Below are 27,889 nucleotides of genomic sequence, written 5' to 3'. Positions count from 1 at the left end.
TGCATAGGGATAGAGCTGACCCTGGGAGCCAAGAGACCTGTGTCCAATCTTGCCTCTAATCCAGACTGGCTGTGGGACCCACGCAAGTCATGACCTCTCTGTGCCATAGGCCATAGTTGAAGATTATAATTTCCCCAGAAGATGCCAACTTGATTCATAGAGGAGTTACCACGGCTGGGAGTGTCCTCCACTTATGAAGTCAAAAATAATAGTCCCTAACCCTCCCCGGGTTTTAAGTTTGATTGTTTTTATACCACTGAAGAACTCAAAGTGCTAAGTGCTCTAAGTACTGGCACTTGGCCATAGAATGGCTGTTCTCAAGTATACTCTAGGCCCAAATTAGTAACAACAACATTGTTGAGCTTGGAGTCGGGGAGACTGAATTCAAATCTTGCTTCAGACCTTAGGAAATGACTTAAACCTCTGTTTCCCTCAGTTTCCTCATCTGTAAAATGTGAATAAAAACAGCCCCTACCTTACAGGATTGTTGTGAAGATCAAATGAAATTATAATTGTATAGTAGCCTGGTACCTGACATGTAGTAATTTTTACATATATTTCAGCAATTCCACACACACACATCTATAAGAACATGGATGATTGGCCACTTGGTGTGCTATTTCAGAAAGTTTGACCATCGTCTGTCTAGAGAATAGACCGTAAGGGTTCCTGAGTCTTGGATCTCATTTCAATCCCAGGGAAAAATCTTTCATCTGGAAAATAAGGAAAATGTTGTCTACCTCACAGGATGACTGTTGATGGTGGGAAGTGGAGAGAAAAAACATACAAAGGCACCCTCAAGATCATTAGGCACCTAAACCTGTGTGGGATTATTAACATTGTTCCATTGAACTAACACTTTGTTTTTATTTTTTAAAAATTAGGGCAAGAGTTTTATTGTAGAAAGAGAGTTTCAGGTGAGACACCCTGAAGAACTTACTAAATAATAAGGCTTTAATAGTATAGAATATACCTTGGAGGAGGTTTGAATGAATAGAAATCAAAAAGCCCCCCCCCCCCCCCTTAGATACCACCTAGTCTATCCCTTTATTTGACAGATGAGAAAGCCTATCAGGAAGGAAAAGGACTTGCCCAAGGGGGTGTTCTATTGTACTAAAAGCCTAGCCTGCTGTCTCTTGGGCATAATTGCTGGGCATTCTTGTGAGCTGGAAGATCCTTGGATTTCAGTTTTTATGGTCCCGTTTTCCTTGCATCTAGTTCCCTCCTGAAAACTGTCTATTCCTCATTGGGCTTTTCCATCTTGGGAGGGTGAGGAGCTGAGTCAATAGAGCTGAGACTTGAACTTGTGACTCTGGGGAGTCCCAGAGCCCCAAGTCTCCCAGATCATGTGAGCCAGTCCCTTTAAGCAGCAATTAAGGAGGAGAGCCTGACTAGACATTTCTGCTTCCTTCCTTGGTGGGCGTAGGGGGGAGAACAAAGTGGGCTCACTGTCCTGCCAGATCTGCTAGATGGGCTCCCCTTCTCCTTTGGATACCTCGGCTCTGAAGAATGGGCCTTTAGGAACCTTGGCGGTTCCCCTTTGGGTCTTTGCAGGGTGGTGGCTGTTTAGCAGAATTAACTCCAAGGTAACTGGCAGGAACCGCCATCCGGAACCGTCTTATGCGTTTACTGGCACTTAACAACTACCAGCTGTCAGGAGATCTCGCAGTTGAAAACCCGCCTTAGTCAGCAAAAACTGTCCCATCTCATGCAGGATCAAAATAACATTCTTCCCTTTTTTCCCCCTGGATATTTTTTTTAATGGAAATTGCAACATCTGCGTTATTTGAGAAGCCGGCCTCTCTGAGCGTGGTTTCTGCGGCCTCCTCGGTGGAAAGCTGGTTACTTATAAATCACCAACCTGCCGTGTGTGTGTGTATGTACTTCCCCCTTTTTTTTTCCTCTTGGAAGGCTCCCAACTCATGAGAGGCCCTTTTGACTGAATGGAGACACCAGCGGCACTGCCAGCCCTTCCCCCTTCCCTTCCACCACTATCTCCTCTCACACACAAAGGAATTGTTTCCTCTCTCCCCACCGCCCCTCCTTCCTCAGTCCTCTCCAGACAGGTGAGAAAGCCTTCTGTCTCTCCTCACAGACAAATTACACAGCATTTCTTGGCCAGCTGACAGGAAGCCGAGGCATAAGGGGTGGCTTCCAGCCTCTTCCTGAATGCTGAAGACATCCTTGGGCCCAAAGAAGGCGCGGAAATATTTATCAAACTATGATGGGCCATCTCCAGTGTGAAACTCCATTCATCTCCTGCCAGCTGTGGTTGGAGCCGGGAAGGGAGAAGGACATGCTTCCTCGGAGTTTAGTTCCCATTTCTCACAAGCTTTCGCCTCGTTTGTCTTTTTTTTTTTTTAAGTTAGGGAGGCCCCCCTCCCTTCCCTTCCACCTTTTTCAATTTTCTGATATTTTTTGCCCCTGTTAGGAAATGCTTGTGGTTCCAGAAGCCAGTTCCGTTTGGGTGTCTGAGAGTGACCTAGGATTTCTTAAAGAAAGCTCATTGAGGGCTTAAAAATGGCCAGGCCCTGGGGTAGGGGCAAGAACCATAGTTCTAAGGCTAGAAGACAAAATGGACAGCTGAGCAGCAGCTGATAGGGTGTAAAACAGTTAGATTTATGCTTGCTCACTCACCAATCAAGGGAGCTGGCTCTGCCTCTCCCCTCCCCCTGCCCCTCCTGAGTTACAGGTCGTAGGTAAGCCCAAATCTGTACAGCTTGTCCCAGATCATGCCCCACTTTACATCCCACCCAAGGATCAACCTCTGCCATCTTTTTGCCATACTCTGTACTGATACGTATCTCTTTTCCTGTTTAGATTTTCTTTTTCCCTGATTCTGGCTCTGGTGACAGTAAGTAACACTGCCATCACTTCTGGAAGAGCCCTAATCAGCTGACCTTTCCCTCCATTCACTCTGTGACTTCCAGACCCAAACTCCCTTCTACCCTGTATTTCCTTCCTCCTTAGAAAAATGAGGTCCTTAAAGATAGCCACTGTCTTGCCTTTCCATTTCATAGCATATAACATGATGCTCTGAATATTGCTTAACAAATGCTTTTCATTCATCTAGTTCAGACTAGTTTCTAGTCTGAAACTTTTTGCACTCAGGACCCCGTTTCTACTGAGAATTTTTTACTTGACCCTCAGTATATAGGTATATCAAAATAGGGACACAAATCAAACATTTACGATCTAGCTGTGTTTCTGCTCTATCCAGCAGTCTTACCCACTGGTCCTAGGTCTAAACTCTGAAGTTTATGCAGATCAAATCTAATCCGTCATGCACATGATACAGCCCTTCCGATATGGGGAGACACCTAAACTCATTTCCTTGTTTCATTTCCTTCTGTTAACAGGATTCCTTGACTGGTAAGTCAGGAATATGGTTGAGCCATAGTATAACTAAATTTCAACAGTCTTTGACTTAATTCTCTCAAGGTATTCCCTTGGGCAAGATAGAAAAGCGGAGACTCAGTGTTCCGCTAGTAAATGTTTAACAATCTGCTTTTTTGGGAGAAAAGTGTCATGCAACCCATTTTTCTGGAAGCAAACAATCTCTCTTAAGTTCTGATTTTCTTTCCAAAAATGTTTTGAAGGTTTCTTTATTATTGAACATCTTTTTTTTTCCCATTTATGATTAAGCTCAGATTTGTAGGATTGGTCACCCCAAACTGCATTCTATGTTCTATTGCTCTTTGGAATTATTTCTTGCATTTTTTTTTTCAGATTTTTAGTTCAGGTTTTTTCAGTTCAGGTTTGTGTGGATAACTTTCTTTTGGATTCTGGAGATATTAGATCATGGAGATAGTGCAAATTACTTTATCTTTGGTGCATGATATTTGAAGAGTTTTCAAGGTCATAGGGATTAGAGAAAAGGTCTAATCTTCCATATTGTTGCTCATATGACTCAGAAATCTGTGTGACCCACTTTTAAGTTTAATCTGCGTTATTAACATTTTCACCATCATTTTCTTAAGACTATAAAATCAACAACACAGTAAATTAAGACTTGATTTGTGATATTTGTCCATTCCTAAGATGTAAATGTTCATACCGAAGTTTTGAAAAGTGTGGGGTATTTAATAGTACAGTTAGGTGGGATTCAAAACTTCCTGAGCAACTAATTCCAAAGAGTGCTCATTAATGTATGAGAGAGAGAGAGAGAAAGAGAGAGAGAGAGCACACATGGCACTCAAACATGATAATGCAATTTTGGGCTGCATTGACAGTCATAGTATCCAGAATGATGGCGGTAATAATTTCACTGAGGTGCCTTCTATATACCATCTACATCATATTTTAGAAATGATCTTGACCAGCTACAGAGCTGTCCTATAGTGAAGGGATCGTAAGTATTGCAATGGGAAAAATGGTTGAAGGAAATTGGGGTGTTTAGCCTGAAGAAGACTTAATAAAGACATCCATTTGAATAGCTGTCATTGGAAAGGGGGATTTGATTTGGTTTTGGGGGGTTTCTTTTGGCCTCAGAGGACACAACTAAAAACAATGGGGGCAAGTTGCAGAGAAACAGATTTTGGCTCAACGTAAGGGGAAAAAAATTCCTAGCAATTAGAACTGTCTAAATATGAAATTGGCTGCCTTGAAAAGTGTTATGATTTTCATCAGGGAAAATGGGGGTGGAAAGGATGGGTCAAGTAGAGGCTAGATGACTGCTCATTGGGTATTTTGTAGAGGGGATTTTTGTTCAAATACAGATCAGGCCAAATGACCTTTGAGGTTCCTTCCAAAGATTTTGTGTCTAATTCAAAGGCAAGTCTGAAGCTCCAAATAGAGAAAGAACCCTGCTCCTTCTTCCCAACAAATATTTATTGATCATTCACAGAATGGGAGAAACATAGTGTAGTGTAATGGAAAAAACCAGTATGAGTGTCAGGAAATCAGGGAAAAGGCTTAAAGTCAGGTAGATCTCAGTTCAAATCCTACTTTAGATACATACTAGCTATGTGATCCTGAATAAATCATTTAACTTTTTTCAAGATTTTCTTTAATTTTACTCATCTATAAAATGGGGATAATAAAAGCATCTATTTCCCAGGGTTATTGTGAGGATCAAATAATTTAATACACACACATGTATATATATACATATATGTGTATCACATTGCAAACTATAAAGTGCTATGTAAGTGATGGTTGATTGTGATGATGATATCTCCCTTGCGTCTTTTTTCACTAGAATAAACAAATATACTTCTTTCATCTGACTCTCTTACAGCATTAATGACATGACAAGGAGGCATTTGAACCAACCCAATTGTCTTCTTCATTATTGTCAGTTTTCCTCTAACAGGAATACTCAGTAAATGAGCATCATACTGCAAAAGTGGCTGGACTAATACATTCTGATTCCTGCCCTTGGGGAACTTCCATTCTGACTGGAGAGATGATATAAAAGATTTGAGAAATGAGGGATCCTTGTGGCAGGCATTAAGATTTCATAGAAAGAGTGCCATTTGGGGCGGCCTTTGGAGAACAGTTTTATCTAAAATATTTGTTGAATTAAGCTCATTAAGTTTGTACAGAGAAAAGAGGCTCTATCATTTACCAATGAGTAGGTGGCTCCATCATTTTTCTTGTTAGATGACTCTGAAACCATCTCTTCTCCTTTTCCATTTTTGATTTAATTTTTTGATAGTCTAAAAGGGAAAGCCAAGGGGATAAGGTCTCATTCCCTCCTGATCTCCTTTTTCTCTGGGTCTTTTGATTAAGGCAGGTTTGCCTAGATAGCAGCAAGAAATAGACTTCTCTTCTCCCATTTGAATCACTGCCTGTTCCTTAGTAACTCTTTACCCCTCCCACCCAGCTGGGTCCATTTAAAATGGATCTGACTCATCCCTCTTCCAAGTTTCTTTTTTTAAGGGTCCTGGATCTTAGGAAAAAACTCACAAAAAATATAAATATGAATGTACATATATACATGCATCTATGAGATCAGTGGTATTCCATCCTTTACCACGTCTCTAACTGCAGAAATTAAAAATGCCTTCCCAAAAGCACAAAAAGACTTGTTCAAAGTCACAGAAGGCAGTTTGTGATAGAGATGGATACCGAACCCAATTCCTTTAACTCAAAAGTCAGCCCTCTTTCAACTTCATTATGTGTTATTATAATTATTTTTACTAGTATAATAGCATTAATTGGTACAATATTTTTCTCATTCTTTAGTGAAACAAAGAACAAGTCAGAAAATATTTGAATACCCATAAAGAAAAGCAAGACTCAGTACCTGTCTCCCATCTTTGCCCTAAGAATTAAAGGGGTATCTTTTTGTTAATATAGGTCACATTTCTTCCTGTTACAGATTGAAACACAGGGGGTAAAGTGGCAATGATAGATTTCAAACCCAGGCCCTCTCATTCCCATTCCAATAAAATTTCTACTATATTGTAATCCATCTTTTGCATCCCCAAGGTCTCAGCCCTTCTTTGTTTCTGTCTTGACAGCGGAATTGGAGTTCGTGCAGATAATCATCATTGTGGTGGTCATGATGGTGATGGTGGTAGTGATTACATGCCTGTTGAATCACTATAAGCTCTCTGCCCGTTCCTTCATCCACCGGCACAGCCAAGGGCGGCGAAGAGAAGAAAATCTCTCTTCGGTAAGCAATTTTCTTTGTTCATCTCTTCCCCAGCCCTCAGCTGTTGGGACTTTGGGGGCATGTTACTTTCTCACACTGGGCAGATTCAATCTACCCATCCCCTATGGTGGACCCAGTGAGATAACAGAGAAGCATACTGAAAGGAATGAAGAGACATCCAGGTATAAGGGATTCTTAGAGTATTTTTCTCTTCTCTATATTTTCTTAAAATGCCTCCCAGAGTAATGTAGACACAGGCAGGGCAGGATGAATCAGCTTTTGCCTAGTGTTGGAAATATACCATCTACCAGGTAGGATGGGATATCTTTAGCTTCTTCAGAAAGCACTCCCTCCAGGTCAAAGTGGGATGCCCTCAGCTTCTTCAGGAAGCACTCCCTCCAGGGAGGATGGCATGCCCTCAGCTTCTTCAGGAAGTACTCCTTTCAGGTAGGATAGGATACCTCAGCTTCTTCAGGAAGTACTCCCTCCAGGTAGGATGGGATGTCCTCAGCTTCTTCAGGAAGCACTCCCTCCAGGGAGGATGGTATGTCCTTGGCTTCTTTGAAAAGCAAATTCATAGTTGCTTTATCCCATGTCCTTTATCCTTTGCCCCACCTAACTGTTGGCACTCAGTGGGGAGCTGGGAGACTGGAAAGAAAAGAGGGTATAACCAGACAAATTCCTAGATCTCTTCCCTCTTAAGTCTCTGTGATCTGTAATTTAATAATTTAAGGCAGGAAGTGCTGCTGTATAATGTGTCTAATTGAAATTATAGAGGAGAATTGAGAAGGACCTTAGGTCCTAGGGGCAAGAGCCATGTCCTTGTCTGAGCTGAACACCTTGGTGAAGTACACACTCCTGGGTGTTCAGTAGCTAATCATACAGCAGCTCAGCTAAATTACCAAAATTAACACCAGGCCATTCAGGCAGGCTGGCAGGCAAGGACTAGTAGAGTGACATAGGATGAGAAAGAACATGGATCTTGGAATTAGGAGAGAATCTCAATTTTGACATGTACTCCCTGTGTGACTGGAGGCAAAGGGTTTAATCTCTCTCATCCTCAGTTTCTTTATCTGTAAAATGGAGATAATAATGTTCATATTACTCTGTTCTCAAGGTTGTGTGAGAAAAGCATTTTGTAAACCTTAAGGCATCATATAATTATGAGTTATTATTATTCAACAAATGAGCACTTGCTGTGTGCAAATCACTGTACCAGGGACAAAGGGAGATACAAAAATTTAGACAAGACACAGCCCTTGCTTCAGATTGCTTAGAGTACAATAAGGCAGAACTTTAACCCCCTGTCCCTAAAGACACACACACAAACACACACCGCATCTAAGAGAAGAGCACACAAGAGCGTTTTGGAGGAAAGAGCAGGTTTCGTATTATCTTTCTGTAAGGGATTCTTGTGCTGAGTGACCTCACAAATTTCTAAATTGGATTGTTCTAGGAAAGCCCCTTCCCAGAGAGGTCCATACAAGCTGGGGTTCCAGGCAGGAGAGGAGTCGATGGCAGCGGGTATAAGGTTCATTTGGCAAAGGGCACTGAGCAAACAGGCTTTCTCCTGGCAGGTTGGGGCACCTCCAGACCTGGAGGCTACTACGTCAGCACTGAGGGGCCAGGCAGAGATTGGCAGGGAAGAAGGTGCCCTCATTGAAAATGGGAGTAGTTAGTGTCTAGGCAGAAGAGCAAAAGACACTTTGAAATCCCTGGCCCTGTCATTCTTCTGGAATTCAGAATCAGCTTTTTGTGCTACTTAGGAAAAAGCCATATTCTGCTTTGAAGTTCCTGAGCTTTGGGTAGTTCTTTCTTTGACTCTCCCTCCCACAAAGTGGTTATTCTTCCAGGAGAAGGTGCAGCTGACATACATTGTTATGTACCCTGTGTCTCCCAGACTAAAAAAAAAAAAAACTCATTCTCTTTTATGTTATGGCTTAACTCATTCTGGTGGGGGGAAGGAAACCCATTCCCCACTAGAGTGACCAGTAGCACTGTCCATTTTCATAGTGTCCTTCCCATTTAATGGATGAGAAAAAATGAGGCACGGAGAGAGCAAAGAATCTAGCCAGGATTTACCACATGTGAAAAGAAAACTTGCAGAAACCCAGCCTGACTCTCCTGTCTGCCACCAGGAGAGAAACTCAGAGTGTCTCCTCCCTGTAACTTGGCAGAGTTTGGAAGTGGGAAGATAAGGGAGCAAGTAGGAAGTAAGTTGCAGGGGTAAGAAGAACACTAGATAGAGGTACAAAATAAGGAAGAGAAGAGCATCAATAAAGCATTTTCTAAAATACACACAAAAGGAAACAAAGTTCAAAAAGAGGCACAGCCAGAGCAATTTTGTTAACTACCTTGTTAAATTTAATATGCTCCTTTAAAAAACAAACTGCTTAAACAATGCACTATTTTACTTAGAATCCTCCTATTTGTTATTATCTGTGAATTTAAACGTATCCTTAATGATTTTTCAGCTTATACTAAAAAAGAAAAAAAAATTTTTTAAAGAAGAAACAAGGAACTAGATCAGGGCTCAGAGGATTGTGGTCTAATCTGTCTCGGTTATGTTCTAGCTGAGTAAATTGCTTCTTTCTTCTGGGCTTCAGTTTCCCCGTCTGCAAAATGCATGGGTTGTGCTATGATTTCTGAGGTTGAGCCTAAGACTAGGCCATGAGGGGTATCCTTCTCCTGTGGTCTCTGCTTTCCCTCCTTCATTATCATTATTATGATAATAAGTCAGTTTAGGAGTCCCTTTACCCAGGTTCCTGCCAAAGCTGAGCCAGCCCCTGGCCCCGGGGGAGGGCCACCATTGTGTAAACATGGAGCCTCATTAAATCAGGCGCCTGTGGCAGGAGGGCAGGGAAGGAGGATGGGGGGGCATCTTCCCAGCATGAGAAGCCCCCAGAAAGTGAGCAGACTTAGGCCCTCACAAACCCAGGGATCTCCCTAAACAAGGTCGCCCTGGCTGGCCGTGGAGAAGCTGCCCTGTTCCTGTGAACTCCAAGACCAATGCCCATCCCCAATCCTGCCATCTTCTACCTCCTTCCTCTTGGTGGACATCTCTGCTCAGATGCCCTGCCTTGTTCTCTAACTGGAGGATCTTCCCTGTCTGTCGCCCTTGGCCACCCCAGAGGCCTTCATATCCATCCCCCATCCTGGAGCAAAGTGAAGCCCACCGGAACCTTGCCCTGGGGCATACAGGTGGTGAGTGTCAGACACTAAAGTTAATTGTATCATGTTACCTCTCCTTCACCTTCCCAGCCTCCAGCCAGCCTCACAACTCTGAGACTACCTTTTACCCGCCACGTCCAATCAGTCACCAGCTTCTCCTATCAGTTTCTCGTCAAGGTGTCTCTCATTTCCGCTTCCTTGTCTTGTTCTTAGTTACCTCCTGAGCTAGCCCCCCATCACCTCACCTCGGTCCTTGGTTACTGCCCTGCTATCGCCCCGGACCCCAGACCTGAAAGCATTTTCCTTCCTCTTCATGATCCTCCTGACTGACAGGTCCCCATACCCTATCCCTTCCCCTCTAGCACACCTGTCATGCCCTCCTACACTAGTCTTCTATAATAGCTTCTGCCTATTCCCCCTGCTGCCAGTTAGTCCTTTTCCAGACAGTCCTGTGTGCACTGCCAGAATCATCTTTCACTGCCTTCCCTCAGTTAATTATTTCCAGTATTCTTGTATATAGTTTATTTGTACTTATTTGTTTGCTTGTTGTCTCCTTCGTTAGTCTGTGTGCTCCCTAAGGACAGGGAATTTCTTTGTCCCTTTTTAGTCTCCCCAGAGCTTAGCACAGTGCCTGGCCCATAACTGACATTTTGTAGGAATATATTGACTGGCTGATTCAGACAGCTCACCTCCTAGCCTATTTATAATCTTGGTCACATAATTGAACCCTAATTTTACATTGTTTTATATGGTTCATTATTGTTTCCTTTTGAATATCTTATTTTGTCCGTTAGAATGTGATCTCCTTAAAGGTCCTTACACTTATTCTGTTATCCCTCACAACACTGAGCATAGGGTCAGGTAGAGAGTCATGGATTTAGAACTAGGAGGACTTTAGAGGCCATTTATGTCTAATTCCTTCATTTTACAGATAAGGCAACAGAAGCATGGTGAGGTTAAGTCATAATCATATAGTTAGTAAGTATTTGAGGTGGGATTTAAAGTCTGCTTTTCTTAACTTAGAGTCCATTACCCCCATTACTGCCTTAACATGACAAATGCCAAATGAAAACTTGTTGCTTGATTTAAAGCCAAGGATTGGGTCTTCAAAAAGGGAGACACAATATAACCTACAAAGGTTCACAGAATTTTAAAGTTACATTCGACCTTAGAAACTTATCTAATCCAAGCCCATTTTATTGAAAAACAGGCTGAGATCCAGAAAAATTTAAATTATTTGCCCAAGGTCACACAGCTAATGAGTGACAGAACCAGCATTAAGACCTACCCTTTCTGACATCTCTTCCAGCAGGAAAGTCAATGAACAGCCCAAAGAAATAATAGATTAAATAGAAAATAAATACTGTAGGTGGGTGACTGGAGTAGTTAGGAATAGGGGAAGGATTTATGAAGGAGAGGAGATTTGAGATGGGTCTTTAGGGATAATGAATGCTCAGGGGAGCCAAGGAGGAGAGAGGGGTGCCCATTTTCATGGCCTGAGCAAAGGTTCAACTTGGAAACTCAGACGACGCATGTCGGGGATGGGGAGAGGAGCCGTCCGATTGCCACAGCTTGGGGGGATATTTTGCCAGGGAAGCCCCATGTTTGTTTCTGTGCCGTTGCTGAAGCTCCGAGCTTTGCTTTCATGAAACAATTTAGCCAAATCATTCCTATTTTTAATTTCCTCTCCTTATGCAACCTTTAATTATTTTTTTGCAAATGTTTATGCATCTTGAATGATGATAGCCACTTCATCAGTGATTCCCTTGGAATACGCTGGGTTTTTGATCAGACCTGGGGAGGATGGCAAAAGCCGCCTTCTGCTTCCGAGCATAACTCATGCCCACCTGTCGGCGGATATTGGGAATCTGGGGCCTGGAGGTTAAGGTCTGGCCTCTGACATGAGCATGGTCTCAAGCCAAGACAGCTGCCCCCATCAGCGCCTGTCTCTGAAATCGCTTGTCCTTGTAAATACAGATTGTCCTGGGGAAGGAACCCAAGCTAGCCATTCCCCCAGCTTTCAGATAAAAAGTCTGAGCCTGAGGGAGAAGTGTTCTCCTCATCCCCTCCCCAGACAGGCAGGAAAGACAGGACAAAGTAGGATGATCTTCCCCAAGGAAGAGCCAGTTACATTCAATTCAACAAGCATTTATATTAAGCACTTTACTTACTTTGTGCTAGGGACTGTGCTGGGCAGTGGAGGGGGATACAGAGAGAAAAATGAAATTGTCCTTGATGTTCTTCTGGATTGTCCCATGGAGCAGAGACTAAAGGGCCCCGATCATACCCGCTTCCTTCTTCCTGTCTTAGAAATGTGAGAAGTTCTGGATCACTCATGGCCCCTCACTATGTGAGCTGGAAAAACCCACACCAGTGGCTTGGCTGAGGTCACACAGCTAATAAGTAGATGGATCAGAACTCGAACTCAGGACCCCTGGCTTTAAGTGCAGGGCTATTTTAAGCTATTACATAGTATTCACCATCAGTTTTTGGCCATCATGACCCTGCAGAAGCAGAGAGGTTATAATTAGCTACATCTTAAAGATGCGGAAGCTAAGGACTGACTAAGTTGAGTGACTTATGCTTAACCTAGTTTATTTAACTAGTCACTGACTCTCAGTTCAGTACTTTCTAACATACCATCCTCAGGACTTTTCCCAGTCTTAAGAGCAATTCCTAGAGCAGATAGATGGCACAGTGCATAGAGCACTGGACTTGGAACCAGAAAGATCTGTCTTTGTGAGTTCAAATCCAGTCTTAGACACTTATTAGCTGTGTGACCCTGGGCAAGTCCATGAATCCTGTTTGCCTAAATTTCCTTATCTGTAAAATAAGCTTTAGAAAGAGATGGGAAACCAGTTCAGTATCTTCTTCCAAGAAACCCCAAAAGGAGTCACTAAGAGTGGAACACAACTGAAAAGTGACTAAACAGCTCCAAGTTAGCTTGGGGTCATGAAATCTAGAGCTGAAAAGAACTTTCAAGATAAATAAGGCCGACTTTCTAGTTATTCAGATCAGACTGAAGCCCAGCATGGTAAGTGACTGGCCCCAAAATATGTAGATACAGAGTGGCAGAGGCAGAGTTTCTGATTCCCAATCCTAGTGCTCTTCCCACTAACCCCATTCCCTGCGGTGACCACTGGGAGGTGAAGAATGGACTCTTCTCCCTAATCCAGAGAGTCATCAGAAAACTGATCCAGGTGGCAGGAACTCTGAGTTCCCAGGAATCCCTCAGGATTGTCTACACAGGAATCCCACAGGATGCTGTGGAAAGGAAGAACCTCTCCTGTCCCCCCTTCCTTTAGCTGGGAGCAAACAGAGGTCAGGAACTCCTGACTGCACGTTTTCCCTCCACCTCAGTGTCTGCCCGTTGCCAGGGCCTGTACACATAGCACGTAGCCCAGCCAAAAGGCCGCTCCTTTTCTGGCCTGTGTGATGGAGAAGCTCTGGGGATCCCTTGGAAGGGGAGTGGGGAGCGGTCCAGCTTTCTGCAGCAGAGCCTGCATTGCCCCACATTGGCTCGTGTAACTTGAAAGTCCCCTCTAGTGGGTCAGCAGGGAATGACAGCCCTGGCTATCTGTCTGGGATGCCTTTGAAGCTTCCTGGGCTTTGAGACCTGCTTTTTGGCTGCTGGCCTTCCCAGACCCCCGGGGTCCACGGGTGACTGAAGTGCTATATTCTGAACCTGAACCCTTGATGTAGGGCTAGTCAACCAGCCTCTGGGTTTTGTTGTTGTTTTGTTTTTGTCAAATGTTATTACGTGTACGTATATTTTATGTAGTACACGTGAAACATGTATTTTATGTAGATTTTAAAAAGAGCAAGTCATATTATTCTCACTGTCAAATATGTCATGTTTGGCATATATGATAGAGATTAATGAAGTATCACAAGAGTGATATAATTCCTGAAAAGCTTCTACAATTAGGAAGAGGGTCTTATCATTCAAAAAGCAAAACTACTCACCTTTAATGAACCTGTATATTCACTGGAGATAGGATATTTTAATTTTAAACAAATAAAAGTGATTTCATGTGGAGATTTCCCTCCATCTACCCCGGTGCATTTGCATCTTTGTTCTTAATTATTTTTTTTACCAAAATAAAAATTCATATGATTGAAATAAAATTGTTTATTTTTGTTTTAGTGCTTTGTAAAAAGGAGATGATAACATGCTTCCTGCTTTCCATATAAAGCTGATGTAGAGCAAAAGAATTAGTGCCTGGAAAGCAGTTTGTAGTTTATTAAGCACTATGAAAGTGTGAATTATAATTGTATTCATTCGTTTTATACCTTAGAGATCAACAAGGCCCATTTTCTAATTATTCCGGAAAGACTGACGCCCAGGGAATTAAGTGACTGGATCAGTGTTACACAGATACAAATTCGAACCCAGACCTTCTGATTCCAAATCATGACCCTCTCTGGGGTTTTCTTGGCAAAGATACTGGAGTGTTTTGCCATTTCCTTCTCCAGCTCATTTTACCGATGAGGAAATTGAGACAAACAGGATAAAGTGACTTAGTGCCCAGGGTCACACTAGTAAGTATCTGAGGCCATTGAACTTGGGAAGATGAGTGCCTTCCTGACTCCAGGCCCCACACACTATCCTTGCCCTCCTAGCTGCCTGAACTGTAAATTAGGCGAAGTCTCACCCTGAGGTGCCCTCTTTCCCTTTGTCACTATTTTTGCACTAAGACCCTCCATGCTTCTAACCCCTCGATGAAAATCTGTTTTTAGTAAAGATTCTGAGAGCCATCATTTATGCCATCATTATGTCAGTCACTAAGTTCCCTCTCCGAGGATCATTTGCAAGTCAAGTTTCATCTCTCAAGGCTCTGTCACCGGGTAAAGCAGTTGCAGGTATTCGGGAGCAGGATGGGGGAGCTGTTTTTCAGGCAAGAGGGCTCCTACCCACCACTTAAAAATTATAGTCCTACATGAACCATTTATATGCCACATGCCCCTAGGCCTAGGGTATCCTGCCGCTAAAAGGCAAACTCTGTTAAATGCCCGGCCCATCTTAAAGGTGGGTTCACAGGAAGAATTTGGAAATGTTTTGAAAAGTCTAAAGGGATTATCATCCTGTTCCTCCAACATTTGTAGAGCTGGAGAGGCCCTCAAAGAGGATCTAGGCCCAGTTATGGAAACTAAGGCTCAGCATGTAAATAAGTGACAGCCTGGAGGTCAGCCAGCGAGGAAGCAACAGAGCTAGGGTGTGAAACTAGGTCTCCTGATCCAAAAAGCAGTCATTTTTCTGATGTACCCCAGTGTTCCTCCTCTAAGAACCCCACTGGGGGCAGAGTAGCCTTTCTTTGCTGGCATCCACACCTGTATCAGGAGTGCCGTAGGTAGAGCTCTGGACCTGAAGTTGGGAAGACCTGAGATCCAATCTGTTCAGACACTTACTAGTTTTTGATCTTGCAAAGACATTTAACTTCTGTTTGCCTTAGTTTGCTCACCTGTAAAATAAGCTGGAGAAGGAAATGGCAAACCACTCCATGGAGGTTTCCTGGCAAAAATACTAAGGAGTATGGTCGACAGAGTCACCAAGAGTGGGACATGACTAAACAACAGTAATAACATATCTATATCCCAGGCTGAACCTGCCTGAAACCAGTGAGAGTAATTCAATTATATGCATTGTGAATTTTTTATTATAGGGCTGACTCTTGGGGAAGGGGAAAAGAAAGGGTACTGGGAGAAATCTAGGTGATATAAAAACAGAAAAAACTAATATAATATATTTAAAATCAAATGTATTATAAGGGAGCAAGGAATGAGGGAAGGAGAGGAAAGTAAGGGCACAAATCATATCTCCTATCTCCTTCTCAACATCAAATGATTCAAAATCCATTTCTGTTTGCCATCGGATGCCTCGTATTATTGTGTTTGGGGGAAGGAAGCATAATGGACTAACATTAAAATCAGTTTGTATTCTGTGTAGAAAGACTTGGCTGATAACTAGAAGTGGATATTTGTTTGGATCAAGAAGAGGGTTTAAAATTTGCTTTAGTTAACATAGAGTAGGGGGGAAAAACATGCAGCTAATAGAGAATTGGCTAAGGTTTTACTCCTTATTAGCCAATGGAAGGGGGCTGGTCCCCCCAGGGAATTGGTGGAAATGTGAGGTCTCCGCAGGAAAGAACACCACCCTTTTAGGCCCGAGAGGCCTGGCTGGGTGGGCCCGCTTCTGGCAGCCATGGGGCCCTAATGAAATCTGGTTTGGAATGTCTCAACCTTGCCTGGCTGTGATGAGTGAGAGTGGTTTGTGTGGTTTGGACACTCCACGGGGTGTTCTGGGGCTATCTCCTGTAAACCAGGGAGCCACTCTCCCCGTTTCCCCCTCCAAAGCCTCGAGTACTGTCTTTGATGGTTAACAGGGAGGATGGTCTGGGGGGCAGCGCAGGAATCTACTCTGTAAGGTTTCCCAGAGACGCCCATAGACCCTAACCCCTGGGAACTTTATTAATCTTTGAATAACCAGATGGAAAAAATCTTTAAAACAGATTATAGACCATCAGAGCTAGAAGGAATCTTGGTCAGAATCCCATCCCTCAGTCCTCAGAACCCAGGAATAAACTTCTTTCAAAGAGGTCAGGGAACTCGGAGCCAATCCTCCCATTTTTCAGATGAGGAAACTGAGACCCGGAGAGGAAAGTGATTTCTTGAAGGTGGTACAGCTAGCCCAGGGAGCCGAGCAAAGCTCCTGCTTTTCTGTTATTCCAGACTCAGGGGGACTAGCAGAAATAAAGCCCCCGCTCCGTCAGTGACTTATCCCTTTCTTTGTTTCCCTCCCTTTAGGAAGGAAGTCTCTGGCCTTCAGAAAGCACAGTGTCGGGCAACGGCCTCACCGAGGTAAGAATGGAGCCCGCTCGCTCGGCTCCCACCCCGACCCCTCTCTCCCGCCCCGTCCCCCAAAGTCTGGCCTCCCTCCGCCAGCCCCACTGACCTGCCTTGTCTCCTTCCAGCAGCAAATCTATGCACCCCCTCGCTCCGCAGACCGCCTGACGGTGCCGTCCTTCCTGCAGAGGGACCGCTTCAACCGCTTCCAGCCCACCTACCCCTACCTGCAGCACGAGATCGACCTCCCGCCCACCATATCCCTCTCAGACGGGGAGGAGCCGCCCCCCTACCAGGGCCCGTGCACCCTCCAGCTGCGGGACCCCGAGCAGCAGATGGAGCTCAACCGGGAGTCGGTGCGCGCGCCCCCCAACAGAACCATCTTTGACAGTGACCTCATAGACAATTCCCTGTACGGCGGCCCGTGCCCCCCAAGCAGTAACTCTGGCATTAGTGCAACGTGCTACGGGAGCAGCGGGAGGATGGAGGGCCCGCCGCCCACGTACAGCGAGGTGATCGGCCACTACCCGGGCTCGGCGTTTTACCAGCACCAACAGCACGCCGGCACGCCCGCCCTCCTGGAGAGCAGCAGACTCCACCCGGCCCACCTCGAGAGCACAATCGCGTGGAACAAAGACAAAGAGAAGCAGAAAGGGCACCCCTTCTGAGCCCGGGAGAAGAGAACACACACGCGTGCACACACTCGGAAAAAAGTAAATTAAACACTCTGCACTTCTTAAAGAAAAAGCAAGAGATGGACAGGGGTGGGGTGGGATGGGGAGGGCGACGGGAGGGATGGGGAAGCGAGAGCAAAACCGACCCGTCTCCACCTCTCTGTGTATAAATATTTACTTGTTATGTCTGGTCTGAATGCTCAAGCCAAGAAAGCTTGCAAAAACGTTTCTTTGTTAGCTGTGTCTTGAAGTCAAAAGAAAAAAAAATTGACAGTAGTCTTTGTTTTTGTTTCTAGTTGAGCTGTGTGCGTGAATGCTTTTTTTTTTTGTTTATGATGATTTCACTTAACTTTAAAGACATATTTGCACAAAAACATTTGTTTAAAGATCTGCAATATATATATATATAAATATATATAAAATATGAGAAACTGTATGTGCGGCAGCAGGAGTATTTTTGTATTAGAAGAGGCCTATTAAAAAAAAAGTTTTGTTGTTTTCTGACTAGAAGAAAAAATGGCAATTTTTTTGAGTGCCAACTCAAAAAGTGTGTATTAATTACATTGTAAAAAAAAAACCTACAAAGCAGGGGTTTAGAGTTATTTATATAAATGTTGAAATTTTGCACTATTTTTTAATATAAATATGTCAGTGCTTGTGTTTATGGCAGCCTCTGTCACATCTACCACAAATCGTAGGGGATAAATGTTCAACGGAATTTAAACTAGCCGAAGGGGTAGAAAATCCAAACTTTGAAGAAACAACACCCCTCTATAAGAGCACAGTCAAGGAGACTGCATTCCAGATAAAACAGTCATCTCTAGGGTCCCCAAGCATGGGCCTAGGATGTCCCAACCTAGTAAGGTATACTTTAGTGATAGACAATTACTGTTCTTTACATTCCATACTGAGCACGGAAATTCTCCTCTGGGCCAGTTATGACTATTGGAGTAAACAAAATTCAGATGCTTCTGAATTACCAAGGAAACTCAGAAAGTTGTCAGAAGTCCAAATTACCTGTTATGAGCTATACCTTTTTTCCGTGTTAAGAATAAACTTCTGTTACTGAAGGAATCTAGTTTCTCTTCTCCATCCCTCCCCTCTCCCACCCCCTTTTTTTTCTTCTCTAATCAGATTGATGAAGGTCCCTGTTGGGAATGTTCCAAAAAGTCCACAGGAGTCAATTGCATATAGCTAGTCTGCCTTTGAGAACTCTGGTGTTACTTTGAAGACTCAAATGATGGTTTTGGTCATTGTGCAAAATGTCTTCAGAGTGATTCGGTGAATTCCAAAACTTCCATGAAGGGTTAGTGCAGTCAAAATGATTGGGAGCTGATTGCATCCCTGTGAATGAATTCCATACTTAAGCAACAAACAAACAAAAAGACCACAAATGGGAAAAAAAAAAAAAAGAACTGAGGTTGGCTCCTGTGATGTGTTTAAGGCTTACAAAATTAAAAAAGTCATGCTTGATGCTTAAGAAGCAAAACTCTTTACCTCTTCTGAGATGTTTTCACTAGGCAGCATCATCCCCCACTCCCCCAGCCCCCCACCCCACAATCGTTTTGATATGTTTATTTATCTGTGTTACATACGCATTTTTGTCTTACTATGCTATTGTTTACATTTTTATATTGTGTTGATTATTTCAGACAGATGTGATACCCTTGCGGTGTACTTGTATGTCAGAGAGAGAGCGAGCGAGTGGGAGCCAGAGGGAAAGCGAGTGGGAGAGCCAGAGAGACCAGGAGGTGGGAAGAGAGGAGCCCAGCTTCCTGCTGTCTGCTGAGCAGGGGTAATTAACTTTGCCACACTGGTCCTGACTGCTCAGGACTGGGCTTCCTTGGACTGGGAGGTAGCGTTAGCTGGGTGAACCCCAAGGCTGAAGAGTTCTATTCCTATGGAGGTGTGTTTCATTTTCTGCTAACTGGTAGAATAACATAAATGAAAGATATTTAAAAAAAAAAAAAGGCAATAACTATTGTTTTTAAGCAACTTTTTTCTATTACTTGAAAACTTGAGAACAGTTTTGAAGTTCTGACCATTTGAACAATATTTATATACACACATACACACACAGACATATATTTTAAGATGACGAATAGACAAACTTGAAGTTTCCCCACTCGGCTGGTTTGCCTGGCAATACTTTACCTTCCTAATCTTTGAATCTGCCCCTCGATGATGTCTTCAGATCCCCAGAACTTTAGTCCCATCACCTAAATTTTGCTCCCCTCCCTGCCTCCCTCTCTCTCTCTCTCTCTCTTTCTCTCTCAGAAAAAAAAAATCGCGTAGAGAAACCAATCCAATTTGTTCTGAAAGGTACACGGACGCATTTGTAGAGGTTTTAAAAATGTATCTTTCCTTTTATGTGACATGTCTATCTAGTGCCTTATTAAAGAAACAGTAACCCTCTCTAGCAAAGCGGGGCAAGGAAGTAAGATTCCTGTCACAAGCACCAGAGGGACTGGCGTTTGTTCCGCCCCATGACAAGGGATACTGCTTCTTTAAACCATCCCCTTCGACCACGAGCCCCCGTGCCATGTGCCTGGCCCTGCAAGGTGCGCCCTTCTGTCCGCGGGCTGTTGCTCGGGTGCCATGCTGCTGAGAAGCCCCGGCGGATCGGGCCTCCCCAACACCAACCAAAAAGACTGACACAGACTCCCTGCCCTCCTTGGCCAGCGGGCTTTCATTCCACAGTCACAGAGATAAAAAAGGAAGGAAAACGGGCCCCTCTGCAGTAGCCCAAGTGGGATCCCTTGGGCCTGGCCTGGGGGGAGGGAGTCACTCCTAGGGGTAAGAGGGGTATGGGAACAGGGGAGCAAGCTGGTCTGTGAGGAGGATGCTGACCGAAAGCCGGCCCCATCTCTGGGACCACCCCAGGAAGCTGGCTTCAGGGCCATTTTCCATCTGCCCGCCTAGTGTCCTTCTGATGAGCCTTTACCCAGGAAGCAGGGCTTGTGAAATGACAGAAGAAAAGTCCCTTTTTTCCCAGTTGAACTGAAGACAGATGCCATCCAAACGCTCCCGGTCCTCACTCCTGGCCTTGGCAAACAGCAGGGCAGTCATGCATGGGGCACTTGAAATCAAAATGCTAATAGCCAATCTCCCAATCTCCCCAGGATGGCGCTTTGCCCACAAATCACAGTGTGTCATAGCTCTCGTTTCCTTTAGCATGTCTCCATAGAACACTCCCTCTTCCCACCCATCCAGCCACCCTGACAGAGGGCAGGGACCCCCTGCCTTGGATCTTGGGCCTGCTTTCCTTGAAAGCGGCTATTTCTCCACAGGCCCTCCCCCTCATCCGACGGTGGGCTAGAGAAAAACACACTCACTTTAAATAAGGTAAAATGGGGAGGGGTCTTGCCTCGTAGACCAAATAGGGATGGTGATCTCACCCAAGCCTAGTGGTGTTGAAGGTGAATGTGACTGATGAAGGAGGACAGTCTGGGTCATTCCTTTGGGTGTAGAGACTGGTGAAATTCAGCTGCTCCTTGGCGAGTTCAAGGGCAAGTAGACATTTTCCTAACCTAGTGAACAGTCTACTTCCTTCCAAGTCCATCACGTTATTTAAATGGGAGGAAGGGTAATGAACGAGCGGGTTTCCTCAGCAAACCCCCTTTGCTCGTTGGATGGACATATTGAAATTGCACTAATCACCATATTTTTTTTAAACGCCCCCCCCCCATTTCCACAAAGGGTTAAAATTGACAGAATCCAGACGTGTAGCCTAAAACTGTGCTAGGCAAGAACCGAAATCATTTCTACTCCCCGTGAATTGTACATTTCGGAGATTTTTATACGTGCATCTCAGATACAAAAATTTAAAAAAAAACCAAACCAAACCATGTTTTCCAGAAACCGCGCTTCAGACTTTGCTGTACTATAGAGCTCAGAAGGACGACATTACGGTCCTCATTTGCCTGCCTTATAATCACATTTCACTGTATTAATATTTTCTGAAACTTCCAATTATGTTGCTTCAGCTATAGGCAGACCTGTATCCTGAGTTCTGTTCAAGGTAAACTTCTGTAAACTATTGGCAGCACATTCAATGCAGTACCTAATCTATATTTTGCTGTTTTAGTATAAATATGTACTCTGATGCCAATTTACAAAAATCTGTTGTAAACGCTTATTGTGTAACAGTAATCAATAGCAGCAGTGGTGACATTCAGAAACACTGCACTACTTATACAATAAATTTTACAATTCTTTGGAGTGAGGCTCTTCTTTGGACTCTATTCCTCAGACTCATTGATGTAAAATTAATTCAGGTGGGGGTTGAGGGATTAGGTACTCAAGGGGCTCTGGGAGACCTTGTTGACTCCGTGTGACCCTGGGCCAGGTGCCCAAACTCTTTATGTTTCTTGTTGATAGTACTCTAATTAGGGCCCAGCAGAGACCAGGAAAAACAGGTGAAAAACATTTTGAGCAACTGAGCTGGCTACACAAAGTGGAGAGGATGGTAGCCGAGGAGGAAGGGTAAGTTGCTAATTACAGACAGACAGATTGTTCATAAAACCTTGTCTCTAGTTTAGGGATTTTTAATCTTTTGCAGATCAAGGACCACTGTGGCAGTCTGATGAAAATAATGTCCTTAAATGCATAAAATAAGATGTATATAATTACAAAAGAAACCAATTAAATTGAAATATAGTGATATTTAAAGTTCCAAGTTTATGAATCTCTGATTCATACATAAACTCTCTGGGAGTCTCAGACTCCCATTAAAAACAGGTTACCCTATACTAGGTAAACTGAGTTGTTCAAAGAATGGGAATCAAGCCCAGGAGGGGAATAGCTTAGGAGTCTGTCACCCATGCAATAATCAGCCACACTGAATGATCTCTTTGCACCTCCAGCAGTCGCAGGAATATTGTCACCGTATTTCTCATTTCCGAGCATCCTATGCGCCACAGCACTTCTTAGGACTGTCCCCAGGGGCAGGTGTTTAGATTTCCAGTATAGGCAGATATGTGATGATAAAGGTAGGACAGGCTGTCCTGGCTGTGCTTCTTATGTGCTGACTAATTTTTTTTTTTCATGAGGCTCCACCCTATTACTCAAAGAGGATGTCTGAGAGACTTAGATAAAATAATTTCAGTGCTTTACATAACTTATTCATCCGTGCAAATAGGACAAATGAGAACTACCTTTATGAACTGGGTACTTAGTAAGGCTGTGATTTGAGCTCTGAAGTTCCCAGGATCAGAACCCCACATTATTCATTTCAAACGGCTTTCCTGAATTTGCAAAAGGGATCCTTTTTGTCTTCTGTGACTTATTATTTCCATATCCTGACCTTCTCAGATGGGATAACATGATGAGACAAAGTATATAACCAGAGGGGAGATGATTTCAGTAGAAAATGCACCATATTCCACTCCAGCATTTGTACTCGAAGGGTTTCCATGCTGTCTGGCACTATTGGAGGCATGTTATTTTAGTTTAGTTTAGAAGGAAGCATTCTTTATTTGCTGGCACAGGGTCTGATCATAGGTCCTTCTCTGTGGCTCTACAAAGTCAAGACCCCATGGCTTAAAATCTATCACCATCAGTAAAGACGCACCGCTCAGCTGCCTCCTAGACACAAAGAACTCAGTCCAAAAGAATCTTACAAGCATGGTCTAGTCAGAGCTTCTGACTCTGGCCCAACTTCTGGTATTTTAAAACTTCTCTCTTTGCAATTTGACTTAATTTTGCCCTTTCTTGAATTTCAAAAAAAAAAAAAAAAAAAACAGACTTAATTGCATGGGGTGACTCAGATTCTACACAGTTCTCCTAGGCAGAGAAGCCTATTTGTTGAGATTCCTTGGCATTCGAGGCCTCCCAAAATTTGGCTCCAGCTGATCTGGTAAACCTTATTTCTCACTGCTTCCATAGAAACACGTTCCTTTGGGGGCATGTTACTTCTTCAAGACCCCCCCAATGTCATTCTTTTTGATGACTTCCTTTCTCTTTTTCCCCCAAATTCCTTCTCTCTCTTTTCTCCCTTTCCGCTATTCCCTGGGGTACAGGGCTCAACCCTGTAGTCTTGCTCTCTACCTAGATCCTTCAGTTGCCCAGACTGCTGGTGATAGTCCTTTGAATAAACCCTTCAAAGAAAATGCTTTATCCTGACCCCTGACCTGGGGGATGGGAAAAACCAACACAGTCAAGTAGCTCTTTTAATAATTTGTTTGTCCTTAAGCTCATGTAGCCATGGATGAGGTTAGTTAAGTTGATTGGGGGGGGGTTCTTTGACAATTATCCAAAAGCCACTCATTATCTGAAGATGGGGAGCAATGGAGGACCTAAAACACCTTACTTACTACCTGTTACTAGTCTTTCTCTACATGAAGGAGTAAGTTTAGCTAGAACACTCAGGAGTTAGCTCCCTATCAATGGAAGTCTTTCATTTCATATTTATATAACCAACCATCTAGCTAGGGAAGTTAAAGGGGTCTTTTCTACTTAGGAACAGGATAACCTGTGTGATCTCGGGTTTGTTCAGACGTTATGGCCGACTATAGAATGAACAGTTCTCTCATTATTTTCTCCCCTTACTCTGGTGTATGTTGAAGTTCTGGACCAGACTAGATCACAGCCCCCCATAAATGTCCCAGACACACTTCAGCCAAGACACAATCAAACTCCAGGAGTTCCAAGATATCGGGTGCCATCACTCAGTGAACCTCTCTCAGCTCACCTGCCTCTTAGCTCATATTCTCTCACACTCTCAGGAGCCTCCAGCTTTAACATACCACTCCAGCAAATCTCCCCGTTGAAATTGTCCCCTTCACAGAGAAGAATTCATCCCCACAGAGCTCGTCCCCTGCCCTACAGCTTCCAGAGAGTCCTTAACATAGCATCATTTGTAGGTAGGATGACCAAAGAGAGGGCTGCCCCAGAGATGCTGGGGTCCCCCCTCAGACTTTAAGCAGAGGCCAGATAACTAACTACTTGCTAGTAGGGAGGGAATTATTTAATACAGGATAGTTTGGCCAGAGGGAAAATTAAACAACAACAAATTGGTAATTACCATGGGTTTGAAAACATCTCTGATAATTTTCTCATACTCCTATATCCTGGCTCCCTGTCTCAAACTTCTCAGAGAACTTCCCTGAGTCCTGAGTACTGGGATTTGCCAACAAAGCAGGTGTTTGGAAGGAGTCTGAGGTCCTTTCCAACTCAAAAATTCTGATATTCTAAAACCCAAACTCTGTTGTCTTTTTCTAGTTCTTGCTATGGGTCAAGCTACAACGAATCCAAAGGGGATTGTTGGCCCAGAACAATGATGAACCCATTTTCCTGGACCTACTGTTGATCAAATTCTACTTTGTAGCATATTTATGTCTGTATGTGTCTGACCCTCCCCTAGTAGACTGGCAGGTCTTGGAGATTAGGCTTTATAGTAAGAAATTCTTTTGCATAGAAGTCTTTAAACAAATGTTTATTAGGAATAAGGAGGGAGTGTGTGGTGTGGTGGATAGAGCACCAGCCCTGAAGTCAGGAGTTCAAATCCAGCCTCAGACTTTTGACACTTACTGACAAATCCCTTAACCCCAATTTCCTCACAAAGAATAAGGACTAAACCCAAGAGGTTATTGATATAAAAAAACTTAGAGGATGAAACTCCCCCTACCAATGCAAGTTGACAACCTTACAGTCAACTACTCAGAACAGAACCAGGAGTGGTTAAGTAGCTTGCCAAGGCTCAGGCAGTCAATATGGGTCAATGAGATTGGAACTAAAGCCTGCCTGACTATGGCAGTTAGGTGGCCCGGTGGATAGAATGCTGGGCAAACAGGGTTGAGTGACTTGCCCACGTCCACCCAGTTAGGAAGGTCTGAGACCATCTTTGGGCTCAAAAAGTCCAGAGAACTTCAGGCTGACTGCCCTATTTATTGAATCCATCTAGCCGTCCTGGGGAGAGTTTAGCTGGAACTTAAAAGGGAAGGAGGAGGGGCTCACCTTCACTGGTAGATGGGCTCCCCTCACCTGGGAGTTCTCTGTACCAATGCCATCACAGGTCCAGCCCTTATTCTCTATCCCTACTCATAATAGTAAGAACACTAACAATCATGAACTGCTAATTGCTGTAGGCTTAAAAACAGAACTATATCATAATTTGCTCACACCCCCATGAGTTGGCTCCCCATCCCAGTCTTTAAGGAAAGAGATGATTTCCCCATGCCCAGGCGGGCCCTGGGACTTGCCAACAAATGGGCTGTCTGTTCTATAAGCATCTTGGAAGGAAATCCACCTTGCCAGGGAAGTGATACATTGCTTGAAATTACCAGGAAGAAGACAAATTACTCCACATCTCTAAATTGGGGAAGTAGGTCATCTCAGCAGGCTCTACTAACCTAAGAGAAATGAGGCTAAAGCAGCCATAGTTGTAGTGAAGAGCCGGCTGAGCATGTAGACTATCCTGCATCCATCAGGAGGACAGACCCCAGAAAAGAGAGCTTGCCTCCCTCTCCTCTCCCCACCTCCCACCCATTCTTACAGACTCCAGAGTCACAGAAATCATCCAGTCCAAACCCTGGTTTTACAAATGAAGAAACAGGCCCCAACAGGTGGTGATTTGCCCATGGTTACATAGGTAGTAAGTAGCAGAAACTCAATTTGTTTTTTTTTTAATTAAAGCTTTTTTTATTTTCAAAACATATGGATAGATAATTTTCAACATTCACTCTTACAAATCTTGTGTTCCAAATTTTTCCCTCCCTTCCCCCCCCACACCCTCCCTTAGACACCAAATAATCCAATATATATTAAACATGTGCAATTCTTCTAGACATATTTCCACAATTATGCTGCACAAGAAGAATCAGATCAAAAAGGAAAAAAATGAGAAAACAAAATGCAAGCAAACAACAAAAAGAGTGAAAATGCTATGTTGTGATCCACACTCAGTTCTCACAGTCTTCTCTCTGGATGCTGATGACTCTCTTTATTACAAGCCCATCATTTGAATTTGAACCCAAACAAATCCTCTAATTCTAGACCAGTATTCTTACTATACCACTGGGTTCCTACTAGAACCTCTGGGATGACTCTGGGCAGTAGGGGAGGAGAAAAGGAAGGAAGTGGTGACAAAAACCAGAAATATTAGCCATTCATATTTTTATAGCACTTTGGGGTTTTTAGAGCACCTTTTTCATCACTACCTGGAGAGTTACGGAATGGATCATTAACAGGATTGTTGGGTGTTTTGGGAGAAGAGTACTTACTGAACTTAGAGTCAGAAAGACCTGAATTCAAATACTGTAATATGACCCCAGGCAAATTATTTTGACCAGCCCCAGTTTCCTCATTTGTAAAATGGGCATTATAACAATAGCTCCTACCTCCAAAAGTTGTGAGGATAAATTCAATTAACTTATGTAAAGTGGTTTGCAAAATTTGAAAGCACTACATGAAACCCAGCTATTCTTCTTATCACTTTACAGATGAAGAAATTGAGTCTCAGAGAGATTAAAGGGCTTTGCCCATCTTCCCAAAGCTATTTAAAAAGCCAAGCTTTAAATCCTGATCTCCTAACTCCGAGTCTAATGTTATTGCCACTTTATTTACCATACTGCCAGAAATCCGTGATGATATTGTCTCAATACAAATCGTTTGTTTTCTTAAGGTTCAGACTATCAAAGTTTAATACAATGAAAAAGCACATAAGACAGTAAAGCAAGCCAGCTTTATTGAGGGGGCATACCAATAATAAAGGCAGTCAGAAAGGATGGAAACAGGTTAGATTTTCGGGACCCGGGTGGAAGTAGCCACTCCAAACCAAATAAGTTTGGTGGATTTTTGCAAAGTTTTTATCTAGGTCTTGAAAGTTCTGGGCATTAGGGAAAGGAGCTCTGGCCCAGGGACTGATATTGATCCATGGAGGAACAAAATGTTTGGGGCACAAAAAAAGTCCTCAAGAATTGGCTGTTAGTTGTTACCCAAACTCCCCTTCAGAAAAGGGACTTTGGGCCTTTATCCTGGTCTTAATTTGACAGGATAATTCAGAAGTTTTGAATTTCCTCCTTTCCTCTCCCCCAACTATTACATTTTGTGGAGTGGGGATGCTACTAAGGTCTTTATAGTTATCAAATTGACCTTGAAACAGAGCTCACAGCTCAGGATACCTGAACAGTATCAGTATCTCAAGGCTTCTCCAAGGAGCACCCATCGGCCCCATGAATTGTCCTTACCCATCTAGACAAATCCACTAAGACTAATGTTCCCCTTTCTTTATTCAAGCTCTCCTTTGAGGACTTCTCCTCAGCCCTACCCTACTTCTCCACCTAGGCTGCTCTTGGTGTTTGTTATGATCTGGCCTTTGGATCATAGAATGAAGAAACCTCAGACTCTACTTTCTCATCTAATCATCTTTTCTCCATTTTACTGAAGAGGAAATCAAGGCCCAAAGTTCGACTTTGGCATCCCAAATCTAGATCTTTCCCATTACACCAGGCTTCTAACGTTTTTATACAGAGATTCTGGGGTTGATTCCCAGTTCTGCCCCTTAGTAGCGTGTAACCATTTGCAAATCACTTAATATTCAACAATACTCCTGGAAATTTTCTTCTTCTTTTTTTTGTTTTTTTTCTTTAATAATATTTTA

At 43.4% G+C, this 27,889-nt stretch overlaps 1 protein-coding gene across 2 annotated transcripts in view; it reads left to right on the top strand.

Annotated features, from left to right (window-relative positions):
* PMEPA1 (prostate transmembrane protein, androgen induced 1) overlaps positions 1-21,510 on the top strand; it is an 85,097-nt gene extending 63,587 nt beyond the window's left edge. Inside the window, exons 2-4 of one of the 2 annotated variants that reach the window (XM_023494500.2) lie at positions 6,468-6,622; positions 16,577-16,630; positions 16,747-21,510. In XM_023494500.2, the coding sequence (XP_023350268.1) occupies positions 6,468-6,622; positions 16,577-16,630; positions 16,747-17,283 (746 nt within the window). In that variant the 3' untranslated portion in view covers positions 17,284-21,510. Of the gene's footprint in view, positions 1-6,467; positions 6,623-16,576; positions 16,631-16,743 lie in introns of both variants that reach the window. The other variant, XM_003757663.4, reaches the window with a different exon arrangement.
* The last annotated feature ends 6,379 nt before the right edge of the window (positions 21,511-27,889 follow it).

The sequence above is a fragment of the Sarcophilus harrisii genome, chromosome 2 (assembly GCF_902635505.1).
Source record: "Sarcophilus harrisii chromosome 2, mSarHar1.11, whole genome shotgun sequence".
Taxonomy (NCBI): Eukaryota; Metazoa; Chordata; class Mammalia; order Dasyuromorphia; family Dasyuridae; genus Sarcophilus; species Sarcophilus harrisii.
The sequence above is the reverse complement of the archived record's forward strand: the minus strand, read 5'-3'. Positions and strand labels throughout refer to the sequence as shown.